At 43.3% G+C, this 21,260-nt stretch overlaps 1 protein-coding gene across 1 annotated transcript in view; it reads left to right on the top strand.

Annotated features, from left to right (window-relative positions):
• LOC117292308 (neuroblast differentiation-associated protein AHNAK-like) overlaps positions 1 to 21,260 on the top strand; it is a 42,589-nt gene that overhangs the window by 16,299 nt on the left and 5,030 nt on the right. Inside the window, exons 3-4 of the mRNA XM_033774332.1 lie at positions 2,826 to 2,887; positions 5,129 to 20,582. Of these exons, the coding sequence (XP_033630223.1) occupies positions 2,826 to 2,887; positions 5,129 to 20,582 (15,516 nt within the window). The remainder of the gene's footprint in view (positions 1 to 2,825; positions 2,888 to 5,128; positions 20,583 to 21,260) is intronic.

The following is a 21,260-nucleotide window of genomic DNA, read 5'->3' as shown; positions in this document are numbered from 1 at the left end:
GACAGTTGCTTGGGGTTACTCATCAAAATTGAATGGTCAATCATCATTTATTCATCATTTAGTTTCCAAGTGAAAGAGTATATAAAACATTGATGTTAAAAATGTTAGACAATTTACAAGATGACGAACCACAGAAACAGGAATATGATTTTCTGAATGGTTTTAGGCGACTTGATAATGTGATTTCCTGTTGTAGGAAAACCCATTTTATCATAAAGTCAAATGAGACACTGCAAAAACTACTGTTTTAAAAATGTCATTCACACTGCTTTAGGACTGGTGCCTGGTAAGATTATTATTTATTGATAAAAACTCTCTTGATGTCACATATAGACCTTATTTTTGGTGGAATCTTTGTGTGTTTATTTTTATCTGGGCACTCCATTTTGTTGATTCAAAGTCAAGGTTAAACAAAGAGTTTATGGCTTAAAGGTTGTTCAGTTAGTTTACAATGTCAGCTTTGTTTACAATGTGTTTTTAGAGCATGTTTTTACTAGCAAGTTTTTTATAGAGTTCTATTTTTGGTGCTATTCAAGCATATCAGGTCTGTAAAATTCAGTACTAGATATTACCAAGCTTAAAGCAAAGATGATTAAGTTGGTCAATGTCATCAAGAATTTAATGAATTAAACACATGTTTAGATGAAGCTCAAAGTTTAAAGATAAAATCTTGCAACACAGTTCCAAGGTTTTAGTGAAGTAACTTCTACACCTAAAACAAAACAAAACATTTTAAATTATGGTTTCAATTTTCATGAACATTCCTCCTGTTTTGACTTAACTGTCGGTTCTCTTTTGGCAAAGAAGCTTAATTTTTACTTGGAGACAGATATTAAGAAGTATTCCTTTTGATGGACAGACAGAAAAACAATGACAGAAAAGTGCACTTGGACTCTGAGTACAATCATATAAACACTGTACATATAGGTCATATCAAATATGGCCAATTATGTCTTTATATTGTGGTGTAGCTACATGGGGTTTGTGGTTAAGCAGAAACTGTGAACTAAGGATCCCCGAGTTCACATTTGTCAATGCCAGGCAGCTGTTGAGTTGGCCTACTGCTCTACAGCTTCACACATGTACATATATGGCAATTTATTTATCAGGCTACCACCATTGATACTGTGTGTTGGGAGAGACAATGTGACAGTGTGCAACAACTGCACTTATTCAATGCAACATTCCTTGGCTATGTAACTTTCAGGGAGGGGAAAGTTAATGTTATGAGTAAAACATGTTTGATGTTATTGGTTTGTGAAACACCGATTACACTGCCAATATATTAAGAGTTTGCATCCAAAGTTTACAATGAAAGTTGGTTCTCATCTCATGATTGTTTGCAAAAAGAATACCTGACACTGGTCTATAAACAAACAATGTATACTTTTATCAATTAAGGGTCAAATTGTAAATGCTGCAAGCTGTTATGTAACCAAAAGTATGAAAACCAGACAAGAAGCACTGCAGTTGTTCTGTAAACATACGACCTTTGACCTCAATGTCAGAATTCAGTTTTTGTACTTAGCCAATGCTCTCTGATCAACAATAAAATATAGTCTTATAAACCACTCAATCTATTTTGATTATGGCAGCTGAAGTAAGGTTCATGTAAATGTGCACAAATAAATAACCCGATGAAACATGATTGGTTTGGTTGGTATAACTTAAAAAAGACCCCCTTCTTTTATTAACTGTTCTTAGGTTGGTTTGGAAAATTAATGTGCTTTTCAAAGAGTGGGGGGAACAAACACATTTTCTCTTCCAAACATTACCAACGTTGAAGTAGTTGATAGTTTTAATGATTATACTAGAACCATCTTCTGTTTAACGTGCCTTTTGGCTTCCTTTTAAGAATCTGCCTGCTTTTTTGTTGTTTGCTATTTAAAATTGTTGTTGTACTTTTAAGACTTGAACACACCAGATAAAACTGACAACCATTTAAAAAATAGCATAATGATTTTTTAAAAGAAAAGTGCTAGGTGGCCATATTTGAAAAAAGTACGGGAAAAAAAGAGGTCCTCCTTCATTTGTATATATTCTTTTAAACTTGGGAATGAGCAACACCAAAGACGTGTTCACACTGTACACCCTAGTGATTTGACTGCTTGCTTCATCACTGACAATATGAACTGACTTGATTTAACATTAGGTACCACACAAAACTAGCCAAGGAAACCACATCTTATTTTAGGTTAAATCAAACACTTTTTACAAGGTGTAACAGTGGTTTAAACTAGTGGAAGTGGATACTTGATGCTTTGAACTTGATAAAAAATATAATTTTTGATTGTTTCACATCCTAAATTTAACAGACATAAAGGACCTGTTTCAGTCCCAAACGCGAAAATTGTCACTTTCGTGCAAAGCTTGCAATGCTTAATTGTTGTAAGCAAAAAAGTACAAGAGCTCTCTCAATTGAAACTTTGTTAAAATGTAGGCCTTGATTGTTTTTGTTTAGCAGAACATTACAGAATTGGTAAGAAAAAAATTTATGATCACAGATTGACACAAAACTTACATGCATTAATGATGATGATACTTGAAAACTTCCCTTGAAATACTTTATTATTTCATATAATGTCATGTTATTATGGCCGATCGATCTCAATTTTCTACGAGTTCGGCAGTTTTATGGTGGACTACATAAGTGCTTACACTGCAAGCAACTGTTCAGCAAAAACAAGTTATGTAATGTTCCATTTGAACTGAAAACTAAAGAAATTTTGTTCAAACTTGGCAGTCTTGTGGCATTGGTAAATATTTAGAGCAAATATTTTGGTAACTTGAAAGAAGCTAATTTGCTGACTGTTTTACCTTTTCAGGAGGAAACCTTGATGTAGCTGGTGGAATTGATGCAGGTCTGGGAGGAAGTGCTGGCCTATCGGTAAGAAAGTCAATTATTTAAATAAGGGTGGTTTGCATAAATGATACTACTACCCTACATAGTTTTAGTGAGACTAACCTTTATTAAACTAAATTTACACTTCTAATAACAGGGGATCTGTTGCATGGTGCATCCTCAATTTTAGATGACAGAACAAATTGTGATGAAAGTTAATTGCTTTGCTCTTCTGCAAATCAATATTAAGTAGAAACCCTTTTTTCAAAACTGTCATAGATGAAAATGAACTTCCTACTGAAAAAGTGTTCTATGAATGAAAAGTTAGTCCAAGTTGATTGAATTTATGCTGAAATTTTTGACCGTTCTGGAATAAAGGTATAACCTGAGTGAATATCAAAATTGATATTAGATGACCCATTTCTACAATATTTTCAAAGTAGTATAAATTGATGTGCTCGATATTTGTGAGGGACAGTTGAGGGTTCTAATCTATCAAGGTTTACGGGATATGCTCAAAAAAATTTATAAAAATGCGTCAACTTCACCACACTCTGACACCGTGTTTAAAGCAATTTTTTAGTTTTTGTTTTTTGCATGATTGGATAATGCTAACTGAGGCCTACAATCTCATTAAGATTCAAGGCTGTTCTCCTTTTTTAATAAAGATATCTTTTATAAAGGTGATGGTAGAAAACTTCAAACTGAAGATGTAGTTTTATATAAAAACAAAACTTCAATTTTGGCACCGAAATTTACAAATTATGTTTTCATGAACTGACACAAAAATGTTCAATTTGTCATTGCATTACACAATGCGGACGAATCTCAATTGTGAAAAAAACGTTTTCATGAACTGACACAAGCCTTAGTGCCGCCCCATGCGAGCTGATCAACATTGTTACCAACCGACAAATACACACATTATTACATGTTCTAATGTTGGTGTCAGTTTGTGACAACAGAAAACGCCTGTTTGTGTTCACAAACCATTGTTGCTTCAGTGCTTATTAATTTATGAAAAAAACATTAAAGAGCACTGTACATAAAAATTTTAAAGCCATTATACCCTTTCGGTACAGGAAAAAAAAAAGGTCACAGATTTACAAATAATTTACAGGGTTTACAGAAGGTAATGGTGAAAGACTTCTCTTGAAATATTGTTCCATGAAATGCTTTACTTTTTGAGAAAACATTAAAACAATATAATTACGGATTTATTTTAAACACATGTCATGACACGGCAAAACGCGCGGAAACAAGAATGGGTTTTCCGATATAAAGTTGTGTTTAATACGTGGTGGTCTGAATGCAGACCGATAGCTCCGTTAACACAACTTAGTCAGATGCACTACAGAGAAATCTACTTAAGCAAAATGGCCAGCGAAAAAAAGTTGCTTAGACCATTTCTTCTCCTTTGAAGCAAGCGGTGGAATTGAGTGGTAGGCCTATTTTAAATATCCGTTTCATAACCAAAATGTTTGCTAAAATGTCAAATATCCATTGTTTTTTCTACTGCTGAAACACACAAAACATAAATGAAACATTTTGGTCAAGACATTCAGATTGTTTTTGCTGAGATCATTAAAAATAACCCTTAAACAAAAATAATAAAAAAAGGAGGCGGCCTGTAAAAATGAAGCGGGCGTTTTTACTTGGCCTAATGTGATTATGTTTTGGGTATTTACACTGAAATAAGGCGTACAAGCAATAATTTAATTCGTACCCACAGAGCCTATTAATGAGAATGCCGGGTACAACTCTAAATTGACACTTGGTTATCACTGTTGGTAATTTAATCCTTGTATATGGTCGAAAAGTTTTATCTTATACAAAATGACAAGTTCTCTAAGATTTGGTTGTTTTCGCAATCTTTTGTTACCTGCTGACTATGTAGACTGTTTTAGAACTGCATTGATGTGTATCAACTATCACATCAGTTAACATATTTAATAATAATCTTGCACTTCTTTGGCCCCCCCACCCCAAATTTAATCTTTGCCCCCACTTGCCCCACCAAATGAAAATGTCTAGTTACGCCGCTGCTCAGAATGTAGGAAAATTAGTTAAAAATACCTCAGCTTGATTTAAAAAACGCTAAACTTTAAATGCTGTTTTCTTCGATTGGTACCTTTGCCTGGTATCTACATGTGTGTCAGTTTGTGGTGTTGGTGATGACTTTCGAGAAATAATCCCGTCGGGGTGGAAGTGAAAATTTTTTTTTTATTATTAACAATCATTTGGTCAATTTGTTTCTTAATACTGTTTTGATTTCCCTCTGTTTAGGCTGGCATTCCATCAGGAGCATCTGCTGGAGTTGGTGCAAGTGGGGATGTGCCATCCACAGGAGCAAGCCTTGATGTCTCTGCACCAGCCATTAACCTGAAAGCAAATGGAAAGAAACACAAAAAGCGACCATCATTCCCTAAATTTAGAAAAAGGACACCTGCTGAAGCTGAACTAGATGTTGATGTTAACGCAGAGTTGCCCAAAGGTGAAGTAGAAATTGGAGGAAATGCTGAGTTGGGTGCTGGTTTGAATGGACACAAAGGATCAAAACATCGAAGGCGAAAAAAGAAACCAGGATTAAAAGTATCAGGTGGACTTGGTGTTAACGGAGATCACAGTAGTTCAAGCTCATCTTCAGAATCAGACAGTGATGCTGAAATTGACGTGAAGGTGCCTACTATGTCTTTTGGTGGAGGAGCAGGCATGAATGTTGATGGACCCAAAGCCGATATTTCCCTTAAAGCAGATGCACCAGATGCAAAAGGACATTCTCCAAAGAAGGGTGGGTTCTTCTCAGGGATTGCCAAGTTTTTCAGCGGAGACTCTGATTCCGAGTCGGATGAAGAGACCAAAAAAGTGAGGGTCTCAGGAAGTCTTCCCAAAGCAGATGTATCATTGGAAGGGCCAGATGTGAATGTCGAAGGTGGTATGGGGACCAGCCTCGATGCTTCTGGTTCAGCCAGTCTGCCTGAAGGAGATGCCAAAGTCAACATCGGAGCTGGTGGCAAGCTTAAGGGATCATCAAGCAAAGGAAAGAAAGGACGCTTTAAGCTGCCAAAGATTGGAAAGCCAAAGATAAATGGCAATGCTGATATTGGTGGAGCAGTGGAAGTTCCCAATGCTGATCTTGCTGGAGTTGCTGGTTTTCATGTTGAAGCACCCGATGTTGTAGTAAAAGCTGACACTGACACTAATGTTAAGACCAAAAAACCAGGCTTTGGATTTGATGCTCCTAAACTAGGTTGGTCTGATCCAAGTGCTGGGGCTGGTGTCAGAGGTGGTATTGATGGTACGATTTCAGGCCCAGATGTGAAGTTATCAACACCAGATGCTTCTCTAGATGTTGGAGGTGATGTGAAAGCCCCAGGATTTGGTGGCGGTTTTGGTGGATCTGGTGGATTTGGCCTCAATGGAGATACCAATGGGCCCGATTTTAATGTTTCTGCACCATCAGCAAACATTGGAGGTGGAATTAAGGCACCAGATGCTTCACTTGGTACTGGTGGAGAGGCAAAGGGCCCTGATTTTGGTGGAGGTTTTGGTGGATCTGGTGGCATTGGTTTGAAGGGAGACATCAGCGGACCTGATGTTGACGTAAAAGCACCATCATTGGACCTTGGAGGAGGAATCGACTCTGGTGTAAATGTGAAAGCCCCTGGATTCGGTGGAGGTATTGGTGGATCTGGTGGAATTGGCCTCAATGGAGATATTAGTGGACCATCAGTTAACGTTGGAGGAGGTGGAATAAAAGCTCCAGATGCTTCTCTTGATGTTGGTGGAGATGTGAAGGCCCCAGGATTTGGTGGTGGAATTGGTGGAGGAGTCAGTGGTGGAATTGGTCGAGATATGGGACTTGGTTTTAAGGGAGACATTTCAAGACCAGATGTTGATGTTGATGTTGAAAGCCCAGATTTTGGGGGAGGTATTGGTGGAGCTGGTGGTTTTGGCTTGAAGGGAGATGTTAAAGGACCCAAAATTAATGGAGGTGGAGGATTTGGAGGTGGAATAAATGGACCAGATGCTTCGCTTGGAGTCGGTGGTGATGTTAAAGCCCCAGGTTTTGGCGGTGACATTGATGGAGCTGGTGGACTTGGCCTAAAAGGTGACATTAACAGACCTGATGTTGATATCTCTGGACCATCTGTAAATGTTGGAGGAAGTGGAGATTTCGGAGGTGGAATGAAGACACCAAATGTTTCTCTAGGTGGTGGTGGAGATGTGAAAGGTCCAGGATTTGGGGGAGGCATTGGAGGAGGAATCGGTGGTGCTGGTGGACTTGGCCTGAAGGGAGAAATTAACAAACCTGATGTTGATATCTCTGGACCATCAGTAGATATTGGTGGAGGTGGAGGATTTGGATTTGGAGGGGGAGTACAAGCACCAGATGCTTCACTAGGTGTTAGTGGCGATGTGAAAGGCCCAGATTTTGATGGTAAATTTGGTGGCACCGGTGGACTTGGTCTCGGAGGAGGAGTGAAGGGTCCTAATGTGAATCTTGGAGGTGATATTGAAGTGAACGGGCCAGAACTTGATGCTCCAAATGTTGGCTTGGGTGGTGGTGCTGGTATAAGTGGTGATTTGCCTGATGCTTCTGCAAATGTTGATCTGAGTGGAAAGAAAGATAAGGGCGGCTTTCACTTCAGATTACCAAAGTTCAAATTCCCGTCATTTGGGTCATCAGATGCTAAAGTAAAAGGAGATTTAAAAGGTGGACCTCAAGGTGACATTTCTGTGAAAGGACCGGAGGGAGGATTAACTACTGATGTTGACTTTGATGTTGTTGGAGATGCTGACATTAAGTTACCGAATGTTTCCGCTGACATTGGTGGAGATGAAGATCTAGATGTCAAAAAATCTGTTGACCTTGATGTAAAAGCAAAGAGTCCAAGTGGAGATTTATCCCTCACAGGACCATCAGGTGGTATATCTGGCTCGGTTAATGTTGATGCCCCAGATGTCTCAGCTGGAGGAGATGTTGGTGGTTCAGGAAAGGGAAAGTTTAAACTGCCAAGTTTTGGATTTCCTTCATGGAAAGGAAAGGGTGATGTTTCTGTTGATGCTGATGTGAAAAAGCCTGATGTAGACATTGACATTGATGGTCCGGGTGTCGGTGGAGGACTTAAAGCAGATTTAGACGTTAGTGGTGATGTTGATGGGCCTGATGTTGGTGCTAAGTTCAAGCTACCTGGAGGTTCTGTAGATGGTGCTGGATCAGTAGCTGCTGGAGGGAATGTTGATGCTAATCTTGACATGCCAAAAGCTTCTGGAGGTGTATCTGGTTCCATAGATGTAGATTCACCAGAATTTGATGCCAAGATTAAAGGAGGTGGAAAGAAGAAGAAAGGATTTCAATTTCCACATATCAGCTTTCCTTCATTTAATTTCGGTGGAAAGGGCCCTAAAGTTGACACTCCCGATTTTGATGTAGATGTTCAGGCAGGTGGTGCTGTAAATAAACCAGAAGGTGATATTGGAATCAATGTTGGGGCTCCTGGAGTTGGGGCAGATCTTTCAGGTGATGCTGATGTTAATGTTCCAAATGTTAAGGGAGGCGCTGGGTTTGGCTTTGGAGGTGATATCAATGGGCCTGATGTTGATGCAAAGATGAAATTACCTGAAGGACCAGACTTTGATGGCAAAGTTTCTGTTAAGAGTCCAGATGTTGATATGGATGGAAAACTAAAAGGACCAGATGGATCTATTGGGTTGAAAGGCCCAGAGATTGGAGGATCAGGTGGAATAAGTGGACCTAGCTTTGGGGGAGGCTTTGGCTTGAAAGGAGACATTGATGTTCCAAGTGTTGGTGGTTCTGTCGATGTGGATGGACCTGACCTAGGAGGAGTGAAGAAAGCAATTGATCTTGATGTGAAATCATACAAGCCAGATGCAGATTTTTCTGTTGACGGACCTAGTGGAAAGCTGTCATTGGGTGGTTCAGCAGATGTTGACATTCCCAAACCTGAAGGAGACATTTCAGGCTCACTCGATGTGAATGCACCGGACGTGGATATCAATTTGGAAGGAAAGGGCTCAGGGAAGCATAAATTCCGATTTCCAAGTTTCAACCTCCCAAGCTTGCCAAAGTTCAAAGGCAAGGCCAAGGTGGATGGTGATCTTAACGGGCCAGATGTTGATATTGAAGGTGGAGCAGGTGGAGATATCAATTTGCCCAAAGGTGGTGCTTCTGTTGATGGTGACATTGATGTGAACCTCCCTACTGGTGATGCTAGTCTTGACGTGTCTGGGGATTTACCAAAAGTCAAAGGAGATATTGATGTGGACTCTCCAGATCTTGATGCTGACATAAACCTTGGGGGCAAGGTCAAAGGTTCAAAGAAGAAAAGGGATGGTTTCCATTTGCCATCATTTAACTTTGGGTTTTCAGGCCCAAAGCACAAACGCAGGAAGGGGGATGCAGATGTTGACATTGGGGGTGGACTTGATATTAAAGGGGGAGCAGGTGTTGATATTGATGGATCTGGTAGTATTGATGGTCCAAATGTTCATGGGAGCATGGAGGTACCAAAAGGCTCCATTGAAGTATCTGGTCCAGATATAGGTGGCAAAGGTGGCATCGGAGGTGATATTGGTGGAGGCATCGAAGGTGGCATTGGAGGTGATATTGATGTCAATGCCCCCAAACCAGATGTTGATCTTTCAGGGAAAGTTGGCGGTGGTGTTGATGCAGATGTGAATTTGTCTCTGGATGGTAAAAAGAAGAGTCACAAAAAGAAGAAAGGAGGTTTCCACTTTCCATCATTTGGATTTGGTTTTAAAGGAAAAGGAGGTGATAGTAGCTCAAGTGATTCAGATTCTGATGATGAAAAGGCTGGCTTCAAAATGGGTGTTAAAGCTCCCAAGATAAAAGGCGGAGTTGGAGGTGAAGTAAAAGGCCCTAAAGTTTCTGGGGACCTTGATGGTCCTGGAATTGATGTTAAAGGTGGTGCTGCTGGTTTTGGTTTTGAAGGTCCAGATCTTGGAGGAGTGAGAAAAGACATTGATATTGATGTGAAAGCACCTAAACCTGAGGGTGATGTGTCTGTTAATATTCCCAGTGGAGGCAGCGGTGGAGGCATCGGTGGAGGCATTGGAAGTGGCATTGGTGGTGGTTTCAAAGGGCCAAATGTAAACTTGGATGTTGGTGGTGGTGCTGGAGGAGATGTAAAGCTGCCTGAAGGAGATGCGTCACTGTCTATTGAAGGACCAGAATTTGGTGATGGCATCGGTGGAGGCATCGGTGGAGGCATTGGTGGAGGCATTGGAGGTGGCATTGGCGGTGGTTTCAATGGACCAGATGTAAACTTGGATGTTGGTGGTGGTGCTGGAGGAGATGTAGAGCTGCCTAAAGGAGATGCGTCACTATCTATTGAAGGACCGGACATTGGAGGAGGCATTGGAGGTGGCATAGGAGGTGGCATTGGAGGTGGCATTGGCGGTGGTTTCAATGGGCCAGATCTTGACGGTAAGGGTGATGTTTCAGTGGATATTCCAAGTGGTAAACTTGCTGTTGATGGGCCAGACATTTCTGTTGGTGGTCAAGCCGGAGGAAACTTGGAACTACCAGAGGGAGATGCTGACCTGTCCATTAGTGGTCCTAACATTGGAGGCAACATTGACATTGGCAGGAAAAAGAAAAGCCACAAAAAGAAAGGTTTCCATTTACCCTCTTTTGGGTTTGGTGGTAAAAGCAAGGGAGATGATAGTAGCTCAAGTGACTCAGACTCTGACGATGAAAAGAAGGGAAGCTTTGGTTTTGGCATTAAAGGTCCATCTATCAAATTAGATGCTGATGGTGGCATTAAAGGCCCCGAGATATCTGGTGACATAGAGGGGCCTGGTGTCGGAATCCAAGGTGGTGCAGGCATTGGGCTGGGAGTATCTGGTGGCATTGAAGGGCCAGAACTTGGAGGAGTGACAAAGGAAATTGATACGGATGTGAAAGCACCCAAACCTGAGGGTGATGTATCTATTAATCTCCCAAGTGGTGAACTATCAGTTGATGGACCAGATGTTGATGCAGATTTTAACTTGGGAGGAAAGCGCAAGGGGTCTGGCAAGAAAAAGGGCGGATTCCATATGCCTTCAATCCATTTTCCTAAGGGCAAAGGGAAAGGACATGCAGATGTTGACATGGATGCAGGCTTGAACATTGGAGGAGACATTAAAGGCCCTGGTTTCTCTGGTCCAGATGTGAACTTGGATATTGGTGGTGGTGCTGGAGGAGATGTAAAGCTTCCAGAAGGAGATGCGTCATTGTCTATTGAAGGACCAGATATTGGTGGTGGCATCGGTGGAGGCATCGGTGGAGGCATTGGAGGTGGCATTGGTGGTGGCATCAGTGGCATTGGTGGAGACATTGATGTTGATGGAAAAGTTTCAAAACCGGACGCAGACGTATCAATTGGAGGTAGTGCTGACATCCCAGATGCAAGTCTGTCTCTAAGTGGGAAGAAGAAAGGTTCCAAAAAGAAATCAGGAGGCTTTCATCTTCCGTCATTTGGTTTTGGAGGTAAAGGGAAAGGAGATGACAGCAGTTCCAGTGATTCTGACTCTGATGGAGGTAAGGGTGGATTTGGTTTTGGTATCAAAGGTCCTAAAATCAAAGGAGATGCTGGTGGGAAATTGAAAGGTCATGAACACTCTGGAGACTTCGAAGGCCCTGCGGTTGATGTGAAGGGTGGTGGTGGAATCGGGTTTGGAATTTCAGGAGGAATTGATCCTGATGTGAAGTTACCTGGAGGTTCCATCGAAGTAGAGGGTCCAGAACTTGGAGGAGTGAAAAAGGAAATTGATATTGATGTGAAAGCACCCAAACCTGAGGGTGATGTATCTATTAATCTCCCAAGTGGTGACCTGTCGGTTGATGGACCAGATGTTGATGCAGATTTTAACTTGGGAGGAAAGCGCAAGGGGTCTGGCAAGAAAAAGGGCGGATTCCATATGCCTTCAATCCATTTTCCAAAGGGCAAAGGGAAAGGACATGCTGATGTTGACATTGATGCAGGCTTGAACATTGGAGGAGACATTAAAGGCCCTGGTTTCTCTGGTCCAGATGTGAACTTGGATATTGGTTGTGGTGCTGGAGGAGATGTAAAGCTGCCTGAAGGAGATGCGTCACTGTCTATTGAAGGACCAGATATTGGTGGTGGCATCGGTGGGGGCATCGGTGGAGGCATCGGTGGAGGCATTGGAGGTGGAATTGGTGGTGGCATTGGTGGTGGCATTGGTGGTGGCATTGGTGGAGACATTGATGTTGATGGAAAAGTTTCAAAACCGGACGCAGACATATCAATTGGAGGTAGTGCTGACATCCCAGATGCAAGTCTGTCTCTAAGTGGGAAGAAGAAAGGTTCCAAAAAGAAATCAGGAGGCTTTCATCTTCCGTCATTTGGTTTTGGAGGTAAAGGGAAAGGAGATGACAGCAGTTCCAGTGATTCTGACTCTGATGGAGGTAAGGGTGGTTTTGGTTTTGGTATCAAAGGTCCTAAAATCAAAGGAGACGCTGGTGGGAAATTGAAGGGTCCTGAATACTCTGGAGACTTGGAAGGCCCTGATGTTGATGTGAAGGGTGGTGGTGGAATCAGGTTTGGAATTTCAGGAGGAATTGATCCTGATGTGAAGTTACCTGGAGGTTCCATCGAAGTAGAGGGTCCAGAACTTGGAGGAGTGAAAAAGGAAATTGATATTGATGTGAAAGCACCCAAACCTGAGGGTGATGTATCTATTAATCTCCCAAGTGGTGACCTGTCGGTTGATGGACCAGATGTTGATGCAGATTTTAACTTGGGAGGAAAGCGCAAGGGGTCTGGCAAGAAAAAGGGCAGATTTCATATGCCCTCAATCCATTTTCCAATGGGAAAAGGGAAAGGCCACGCAGATGCTGACATTGATGCAGGCTTGAACATTGGAGGAGACATTAAAGGCCCTGGTTTCTCTGGTCCAGATGTGAACTTGGATATTGGTGGTGGTGCTGGAGGAGATGTAAAGCTGCCTGAAGGAGATGCGTCACTGTCTATTGAAGGACCAGATATTGGTGGTGGCATTGGTGGAGGCATCGGTGGAGGCATTGGTGGTGGCATTGGTGCAGACATTGATGTTGAAGGAAAAGTTTCAAAACCAGATGCAGACATATCAATTGGAGGTAGTGCTGACATCCCAGATGCAAGTCTGTCTCTAAGTGGAAAGAAAAAAAGCCCAAAGAAGAAGAAAGGAGGTTTCCAGATCCATCTTCCATCTTTTGGTTTTGGAGGTAAAGGGAAAGGAGATGACAGCAGTTCCAGTGATTCTGACTCTGATGGAGGTAAGGGTGGTTTTGGTATCAAAGGTCCTAAAATCAAAGGAGATGCTGGTGGGAAATTGAAGGGTCCTGAATACTCTGGAGACTTGGAAGGCCCTGATGTTGATGTGAAGGGTGGTGGTGGTATCGGGTTTGGAATTTCTGGAGGAATTGATCCTAATGTGAAGTTACCTGCAGGCTCCATCGAAGTAGAGGGTCCAGAACTTGGAGGAGTGAAAAAGGAAATTGATATTGATGTGAAAGCACCCAAACCTGAGGCTGATGTATCTATTAATCTCCCAAGTGGTGACCTATCAGTTGATGGACCAGATGTTGATGCAGATTTTAACCTGGGAGGAAAGCGCAAGGGGTCTGGCAAGAAAAAGGGCGGATTCCATATGCCTTCAATCCATTTTCCAAAGGGAAAAGGGAAAGGCCATGCAGATGCTGACATTGATGCAGGCTTGAACATTGGAGGAGACATTAAAGGCCCTGGTTTCTCTGGTACAGATGTGAACTTGGATATTGGTGGTGGTGCTGGAGGAGATGTAAAGCTTCCAGAAGGAGATGCGTCATTGTCTATTGGAGGACCAGATATTGGTGGTGGCATTGGAGGTGGCATTGGAGGAGGCATTGGAGGTGGCATTGGTGGTGGCATTGGTGGAGACATTGATGTTGATGGAAAAGTTTCAAAACCGGATGCAGACATATCACTTGGAGGTAGTGCTGACATCCCAGATGCAAGTCTGTCTCTAAATGGAAAGAACAAAGGATCCAAAAAGAAATCGGGAGGCTTTCATCTTCCGTCATTTGGTTTTGGAGGTAAAGGGAAGGGAGATCACAGCAGTTCCAGTGATTCTGACTCTGATGGAGGTAAGGGTGGTTTTGGTTTTGGTATCAAAGGTCCTAAAATCAAAGGAGACGCTGGTGGGAAATTGAAGGGTCCTGAAATTTCTGGAGACTTCGAAGGCCCTGATGTTGATGTGAAGGGTGGTGGTGGAATTGGGTTTGGAATCATTGGAGGAGTTGATCCTGATGTAAAGATACCTGGAGGCTCCATCGAAGTAGAGGGTCCAGAACTAGGAGGAGTGAAAAAGGAAATTGATATTGATGTGAAAGCACCTAAACCTGAGGGTGATGTTTCTATTAATCTCCCAAGTGGTGACCTGTCGGTTGATGGACCAGATGTTGATGCAGATTTTAACTTGGGAGGAAAGCGCAAGGGGTCTGGCAAGAAAAAAGGCAGATTCCATATGCCCTCAATCCATTTTCCAAAGGGAAAAGGGAAAGGCCATGCAGATGCTGACATTGGTGCGGGCTTGAACATTGGAGGAGACATTAAAGGCCCTGGTTTTTCTGGTCCAAATGTTAACTTGGATATTGGTGGTGGTGCTAGAGAAGATGTTAAGCTGCCTGAAGGAGATGCCTCACTGTCTATTGAAGGACCAGATATTGGTGGTGGCATTGGAGGTGGCATCGGTGGAAGCATTGGTGGAGACATTGATGTGAAACCAACCAAAACAGGTAGTGAAATTGGTGTTGATTTTCCAAGTGGTAAGATTTCTGTGGATGGTCCAGATGCTTCCCTTGATGTAGACGGCCCAGAAATTGATGCAAACCTCAGCTTGAATGGAAAGGGCAACGGTTCCAGTAAAAAGAAGAAGGGATTCCACATGCCATCAATTGGATTACCAAAATTTAAAGGTAAAGGAGATTATGATTTGGGTCATGGAGACATAGATGTTGGAGCTGAAGGAAAATTCAAACACACTGGTGGAAGTGTTGGCATGTCGCTTGAGGGTGATGTACAAAAGCCAGATGCAGATGTTTCAATTGACATTCCAGATGGACAGAAGGCTCAAGGTGATATAGATATTAAAGGTGGGATTAAGCTGAAAGGTAAAGGCAGCCCAAAGAAAAAGGGCAAGAAAGACAAAAAGAAGGGTAAATTCGGATTTGGATTTGGATTTGGAGGCAAAAAAGATGGATCTTCTTCTTCCTCTTCCTCTTCTTCCGATGATGAGGGAAAAGGTGGATTCAAGATTGGTCTTCCTAAATTTGGATTATCAAGTGGTGGTGGTGGCACTGCAGATGTTGATGTTCCTAAACCAGATGGTTCATTCTCTGCAGGACTTGATGTCGGTGGTGACTTGGGTGAAGTTAAACCAAATGTAGATATGAGCGTCAAATCAGCCAAACCAGATGGTGACATCTCATTTGGTGGAGGAATTGGAGGTGGTATTGGTGGGACAATCAATGGAGTTGGAGGAGACATGAATGCAAGCCTGGGAGGTAGAGACATTGATGTTGATGTTTCTGGTGGAGGAGTTGGAATTGGCGGAGGACTTAATGGAGCAGGTGGTCTAGGAGGTGGTCTAGGAGGAGGAAACATTGATGTTTATGTCCCAAAACCAGACCTCTCTGTTGGTGGAGGATTAGATGGTGGTGGAGGAGGACTTAGCATTGGTGGTGGTCTTGGTGGAGCAGGTGGCCTTTCCGGTGGTCTAGGAGGAGGCGGCATCGATGTTGATGTACCTAAACCAGATCTCTCTGTTGGTGGAGATTTGGATGCTGGTGGCGGAAAAGGATTTGGAGTTGGTGGAGGCCTTGCTGGAGCAGATGTTGACCTGAAAGGTGGAATTAAGCTGAAAGGTAAAGGAAGCCCAAAGAAAAAGAGCAAGAAAGAAAAAAAGAAGGGTAAATTCGGATTTGGATTCGGTTTTGGAGGCAAAAAAAATGGATCTTCTTCTTCTTCCTCTTCCTCTTCTTCTGATGATGAAGGAAAAGGTGGACTCAAGATTGGTCTTCCTAAGTTTGGATTATCAAGTGGTGGTGGTGGGACTGCAGATGTTGACGTTCCCAAACCTGATGGTTCATTCTCAGCAGGATTTGATGTCGGTGGTGATTTGGGTGAAGTGAAACCAAACGTAGATATGAGCGTGAAATCAGCCAAACCAGACGCCGGCATCTCATTTGGTGGAGGAATTGGAATTGGTGGAGGCCTTGGTGGAGCAGGTGGCCTTTCAGGTGGTCTAGGAGGAGGAAGCATCGATGTTGACGTACCTAAACCAGACCTCTCTGTTGGTGGAGGATTGGATGCTGGTGGCGAAGGAGGAATTGGAATTGGTGGAGGCCTTGGTGGTGCTGGTGGCCTTTCAGGTGGTCTAGGGGGAGGAAGCGTCGATGTTGATGTACCTAAACCAGATCTATCTGTTGGTGGAGGCCTTGATGCTGGTGGTGGAGGAGGATTTGGAATTGGTGGAGGCCTTGGTGGAGCAGATGGCCTTTCAGGTGGTGTTGGAGGAGGAAGCATCGATGTTGATGTACCTAAACCAGATCTATCTGTTGGTGGAGGCCTTGATGCTGGTGGTGGAGGAGGATTTGGAATTGGTGGAGGCCTTGGTGGAGCAGGTGGCCTTTCAGGTGGTCTTTCAGGTGGTCTTGGAGGAAGAAGCATTGATGTTGATGTACCTAAACCAGATCTCTCTGTTGGTGGAGGATTAAATGCTGGTGGCGGAGGACTTGGCATTGGTGGGGGGCTTGGTGGAGCAGGTGGCCTTTCAGGTGGTCTTGGAGGAGGAAGCGTTGATGTTGATGTACCTAAACCGGATCTATCTGTTGGTGGAGGCCTTGATGCTGGTGGTGGAGGAGGATTTGGAATTGGTGGAGGCCTTGGTGGAGCAGGTGGCCTTTCAGGTGGTCTAGGAGGAGGAAGTATTGATGTTGATGTACCTAAACCAGACCTTTCTGTTGGTGGAGGATTAGATGCTGGAGGTGGAGGAGGATTAAGAATTGGTGGAGCAGGTGGCCTTTCAGGTGGTCTTGGAGGAGGAAGCATTGATGTTGATGTACCTAAACCAGACCTCTCTGTTGGTGGAGGATTGGATGCTGGTGGTGGAGGAGGATTTGGAATTGGTGGAGGCCTTGGTGGAGCAGTTGACCTTTCAGGTGGTCTTGGAGGAGGAAGCATTGATGTTGATGTACCTAAACCAGATCTCTCTGTTGGTGGAGGATTGAATGCTGGTGGCGGAGGACTTGGCATTGGTGGGGGGCTTGGTGGAGCTGGTGACCTTTCAGGAAGCATTGATGTTGATGTACCTAAACCAGACCTTTCTGTTGGTGGAGCATTAGATGCTGGAGGTGGAGGAGGATTAGGAATTGGTGGAGCAGGTGGCCTTTCAGGTGGTCTTGGAGGAGGAAGCATTGATGTTGATGTACCTGAACCAGATTTCTCTGTTGGTGGTGGTATGGATACTGGTGGTGGAGGACTTGGCATTGGTGGAGGAATTGGTGGAGTACGTGGAGTTTCAGGTGGTCTCGGAGGAGGAGTGGATATTCCAAGTGGACCAGATGTCGATGTTAAAGGTGGAATTAAGCTGAAAGGTAAAGGCAGCCCAAAGAAAAAGAGTAAGAAAGACAAAAAGAAGGGTAAATTCGGATTGGGATTCGGATTAGGAGGCAAAAAAGATGGATCTTCTTCTTCTTCCTCTTCCTCTTCCTCTTCTTCTGATGATGAAGGAAAAGGTGGATTCAAGATTGGTCTTCCTAAGTTTGGATTATCAAGTGGTGGTGGTGGCGGCACTGCAGATGTTGATGTTCCCAAACCAGATGGTTCATTCTCAGCAGGACTTGATGTCGTTGGTGATTTGGGTGAAGTCAAACCAAATGTAGATATGAGCGTGAAATCAGCCAAACCAGATGCCGGCATCTCATTTGGTGGAGGATTTGGTGGTGGCATTGGTGGGGGAGACATCGATGTCGATGTTCCTGGTGGAGGAATTGGAATTGGTGGAGGCCTTGGTGGTGCTGGTGGGCTTTCAGGTGGTCTAGGAGGAGGGAGCATCGATGTTGACGTACCTAAACCAGACCTCTCTGTTGGTGGAGGATTGGATGCTGGTGGCGAAGGAGGACTGGGCATTAGTGGGGGGCTTGGTGGAGCAGGTGGCCTTTCAGGTGGTCTAGGAGGAGGAAGCATTAATGTTGATGTACCAAAACCAGATCTCTCTGTTGGTGGAGGATTAAATGCTGGTGGCGGAGGACTTGGCATTGGTGGAGGCCTTGGTGGTGCTGGTGGGCTTTCAGTTGGTCTAGGAGGAGGAAGCATCGATGTTGACGTACCTAAACCAGACCTCTCTGTTGGTGGAGGATTGGATGCTGGTGGCGGAGGAGGAATTGGAATTGGTGGAGGCTTTGGTGGTGCTGGTGGCCTTTTAGGTGGTCTAGGAGGAGGAAACATCGATGTTGATGTGCCTAAACCAGACCTCTCTGTTGGTGGAGGATTGGATGCTGGTGGTGGAGGAGGATTTGGAATTGGTGGAGGCCCTGGTGGAGCAGGTGGTCTTTCAGGTAGTCTTGGAGGAGGAAGCATTGATGTTGATGTACCTAAACCAGATCTATCTGTTGGTGGAGGATTGGATGCTGGCGGCGGAGGAGGATTTGAAATTGGTGGAGGCCTTGGTGGAGCAGGTGGACTTTCCGGTGGTCTTGGAGGAGGAAGCATTGATGTTGATGTACCTAAACCAGATCTATCTGTTGGTGGAGGATTGGATGGTGGTGACGGAGGAGGATTTGGAATTGGTGGAGGCCTTGGTGGACTTTCAGGTGGTCTTGGAGGAGGAAGCATTGATGTTGATGTACCTAAACCTGACCTTTCTGTTGGTGGAGGATTGGATGCTGGCGGCGGAGGAGGATTTGAAATTGGTGGAGGCCTTGGTGGAGCAGGTGGACTTTCCGGTGGTCTTGGAGGAGGAAGCATTGATGTTGATGTACCTAAACCAGATCTATCTGTTGGTGGAGGATTGGATGGTGGTGACGGAGGAGGATTTGGAATTGGTGGAGGCCTTGGTGGACTTTCAGGTGGTCTTGGAGGAGGAAGCATTGATGTTGATGTACCTAAACCTGACCTTTCTGTTGGTGGAGGATTGGATGCTGGTGGCGGAGGATTTGGAATTGGTGGGGGCCTTTGTGGAGCTGGTGGCCTTTCAGGTGGTCTTGGAGGAGGAAGTATCGATGTTGACGTACCTAAACCAGATCTCTCTGTTGGCGAAGGAGGAATTGGAATTGGTGGAGGCCTTGGTGGAGCAGTTGGCCTTTCAGGTGGTCTAGGAGGAGGAAGTATTGATGTTGACGTTCCTAAACCAGACCCCTCTGTTGGTGGAGGATTGGATGCTAAATTGAAAGTTAAAAAGCCAAAAAAGAAGAAAGGCAAGTTTGGTTTTGGTTTTGGTGGCAAGTCAAGTGGTACGTCCAGTAGCAGCTCTAGTTCCAGTTCATCAGAGTCCGACGATGAGGAGAAGAAGGGATTTAAAGTTAAATTACCAAGCTTTGGATTTTCTGGAAGTGGGGGAACTGGTCTTGATGTAGATATGCATAGTGCTGAAGTCAACGTTGGCGGAGATGCATCTGCAACAGGTCAGGATGTTATGATAGATGGAGGCTTAAGCAGTAGTATCAAAGGTGACATAGCTGGAGACATTGTCAGTCCTGATCTTGATGTTAATGTGAAAACAGAAAAACCTGATCCATCTTTATCATTTGAAGGACAACAGTTAAGTATCGGTGGCACTGCTGGAAGCATGGATGGTGATCTATCAGGAGGGGCCCAACTTGAAGGAGCTTCTGGATTAGATGGAAAAATTGATAGTTCTGGAGACATAGGTGTTGATGTTAAAGGAGGTCTTGGTGCAGGAGTATCTGGAGGGGTTGATGTTGAGGTTCCTAAACTATCAGGTTCTGCTGGGGCTACAGGTAAAGCTAAGCGCAAAAAGAGAAATAAGAAAAAGAAAAATGCCGCTGCGGGGTCATCAGTTGATGGTGTTGCTGTAAGTACCCCAAGTGTTGATATCGGAGGTGGAGCTGAAGTTGATGTTGACATGGCCGTTGCTTCTTCTGGAGGACTTTCTGTACAACTACCAGAAATTGGTGGAGAAATGTCGGGATCAGTCGCAGGCAACGCTGATGTTGATACCAGCGCTAAAGCTAAAGAAAGCCCCAAAAAGAAAAAGAAGGAAAAGAAAGGATTCTTTGGCTCAATAGGATTCTCCAAAGATTCAAGTTCAAGCTCGAGCTCTAGCTCAAGCTCAAGCTCTAGTTCATCATCAGATGAGGAGGGCATTGGCTCTAAAATATTAGCCACATTTGGATTTGGCAAAAAGGACTCAAGTGACTCAGATAACCCCAACTCGAACAATAACAATAGTACACGACTGGCGGAAGCAGCTGAAGCTGACACAAGATACAGTGAAACAGAACTCAATGTGAATAACAATGCAAATGGAGATGACAAAGCAGAGAACGCAGATGATTCATCCAAAGAACATTCCCACACAAGAAGCAAGAAGACTTTTGGGAGAATATTCAACCGGAAACATCGACAACATATTGTAGAAATACCCGACGAAGGAGGAGAGACAGAAGATAATGCAGGAAAGGGAGCCCATGGAAGTGCATCAACTGGTATGTATAAAGTAATATTGCAACTGTCTTGACTTTGCTCATTTCACATTTTTGTCTTGTACAAGACAAAGGGTTTCACAAAATTGCCAGTTTACGAACTATTAAATATTCAGAAGTGAGTGAATATTGTTAAAAAGTATTCTCCTTAAGAACCCTGTGTTTCGCATAGGAAATTGTCTAAGAGGTTACATGCGAAATGAGCAAAGTTGAGCAGGTTGGCTTCCTTAGAATTCAATAAAGAAAATGAAATAATTAAACCTTGAAAATCACAAACTTGACACTTTATTCTACAACACAATATACAGACATTTCACTCATCCCATAGAAGAAAATTCTGGCATTTAACTTTTTGGGTTGAAAAACTTGTTTAGTTTGTTTTATTTTTGTAGGCATGACTTTCAAATTTTACATTGTTGATTTCATGCTACCAGGGTTGCAATAGCATATATTGCCATGGATATAGCAGCTTTCAAAGATTTATAAAAAGGTAAATAGTTTCTTTATATCATGTAATTTCCAGCATGCGAAGAGGATTCATTTAAAGAAACTGGGTTGTGCTTTGGTTTTTGCTTTTGTCTCTTCAAGTTTAAATAATTCACTGATTTGAAATTGTTGTTAGCAGTAATAAACCAAAACACAAAAATTGTTCTGAAAAATAGTGTCAATAATAATATATTT

Source organism: Asterias rubens, chromosome 1 (genome assembly GCF_902459465.1).
Source record: "Asterias rubens chromosome 1, eAstRub1.3, whole genome shotgun sequence".
In the NCBI taxonomy this organism is placed as follows: Eukaryota; Metazoa; Echinodermata; class Asteroidea; order Forcipulatida; family Asteriidae; genus Asterias; species Asterias rubens.
The sequence above is the reverse complement of the archived record's forward strand: the minus strand, read 5'-3'. Positions and strand labels throughout refer to the sequence as shown.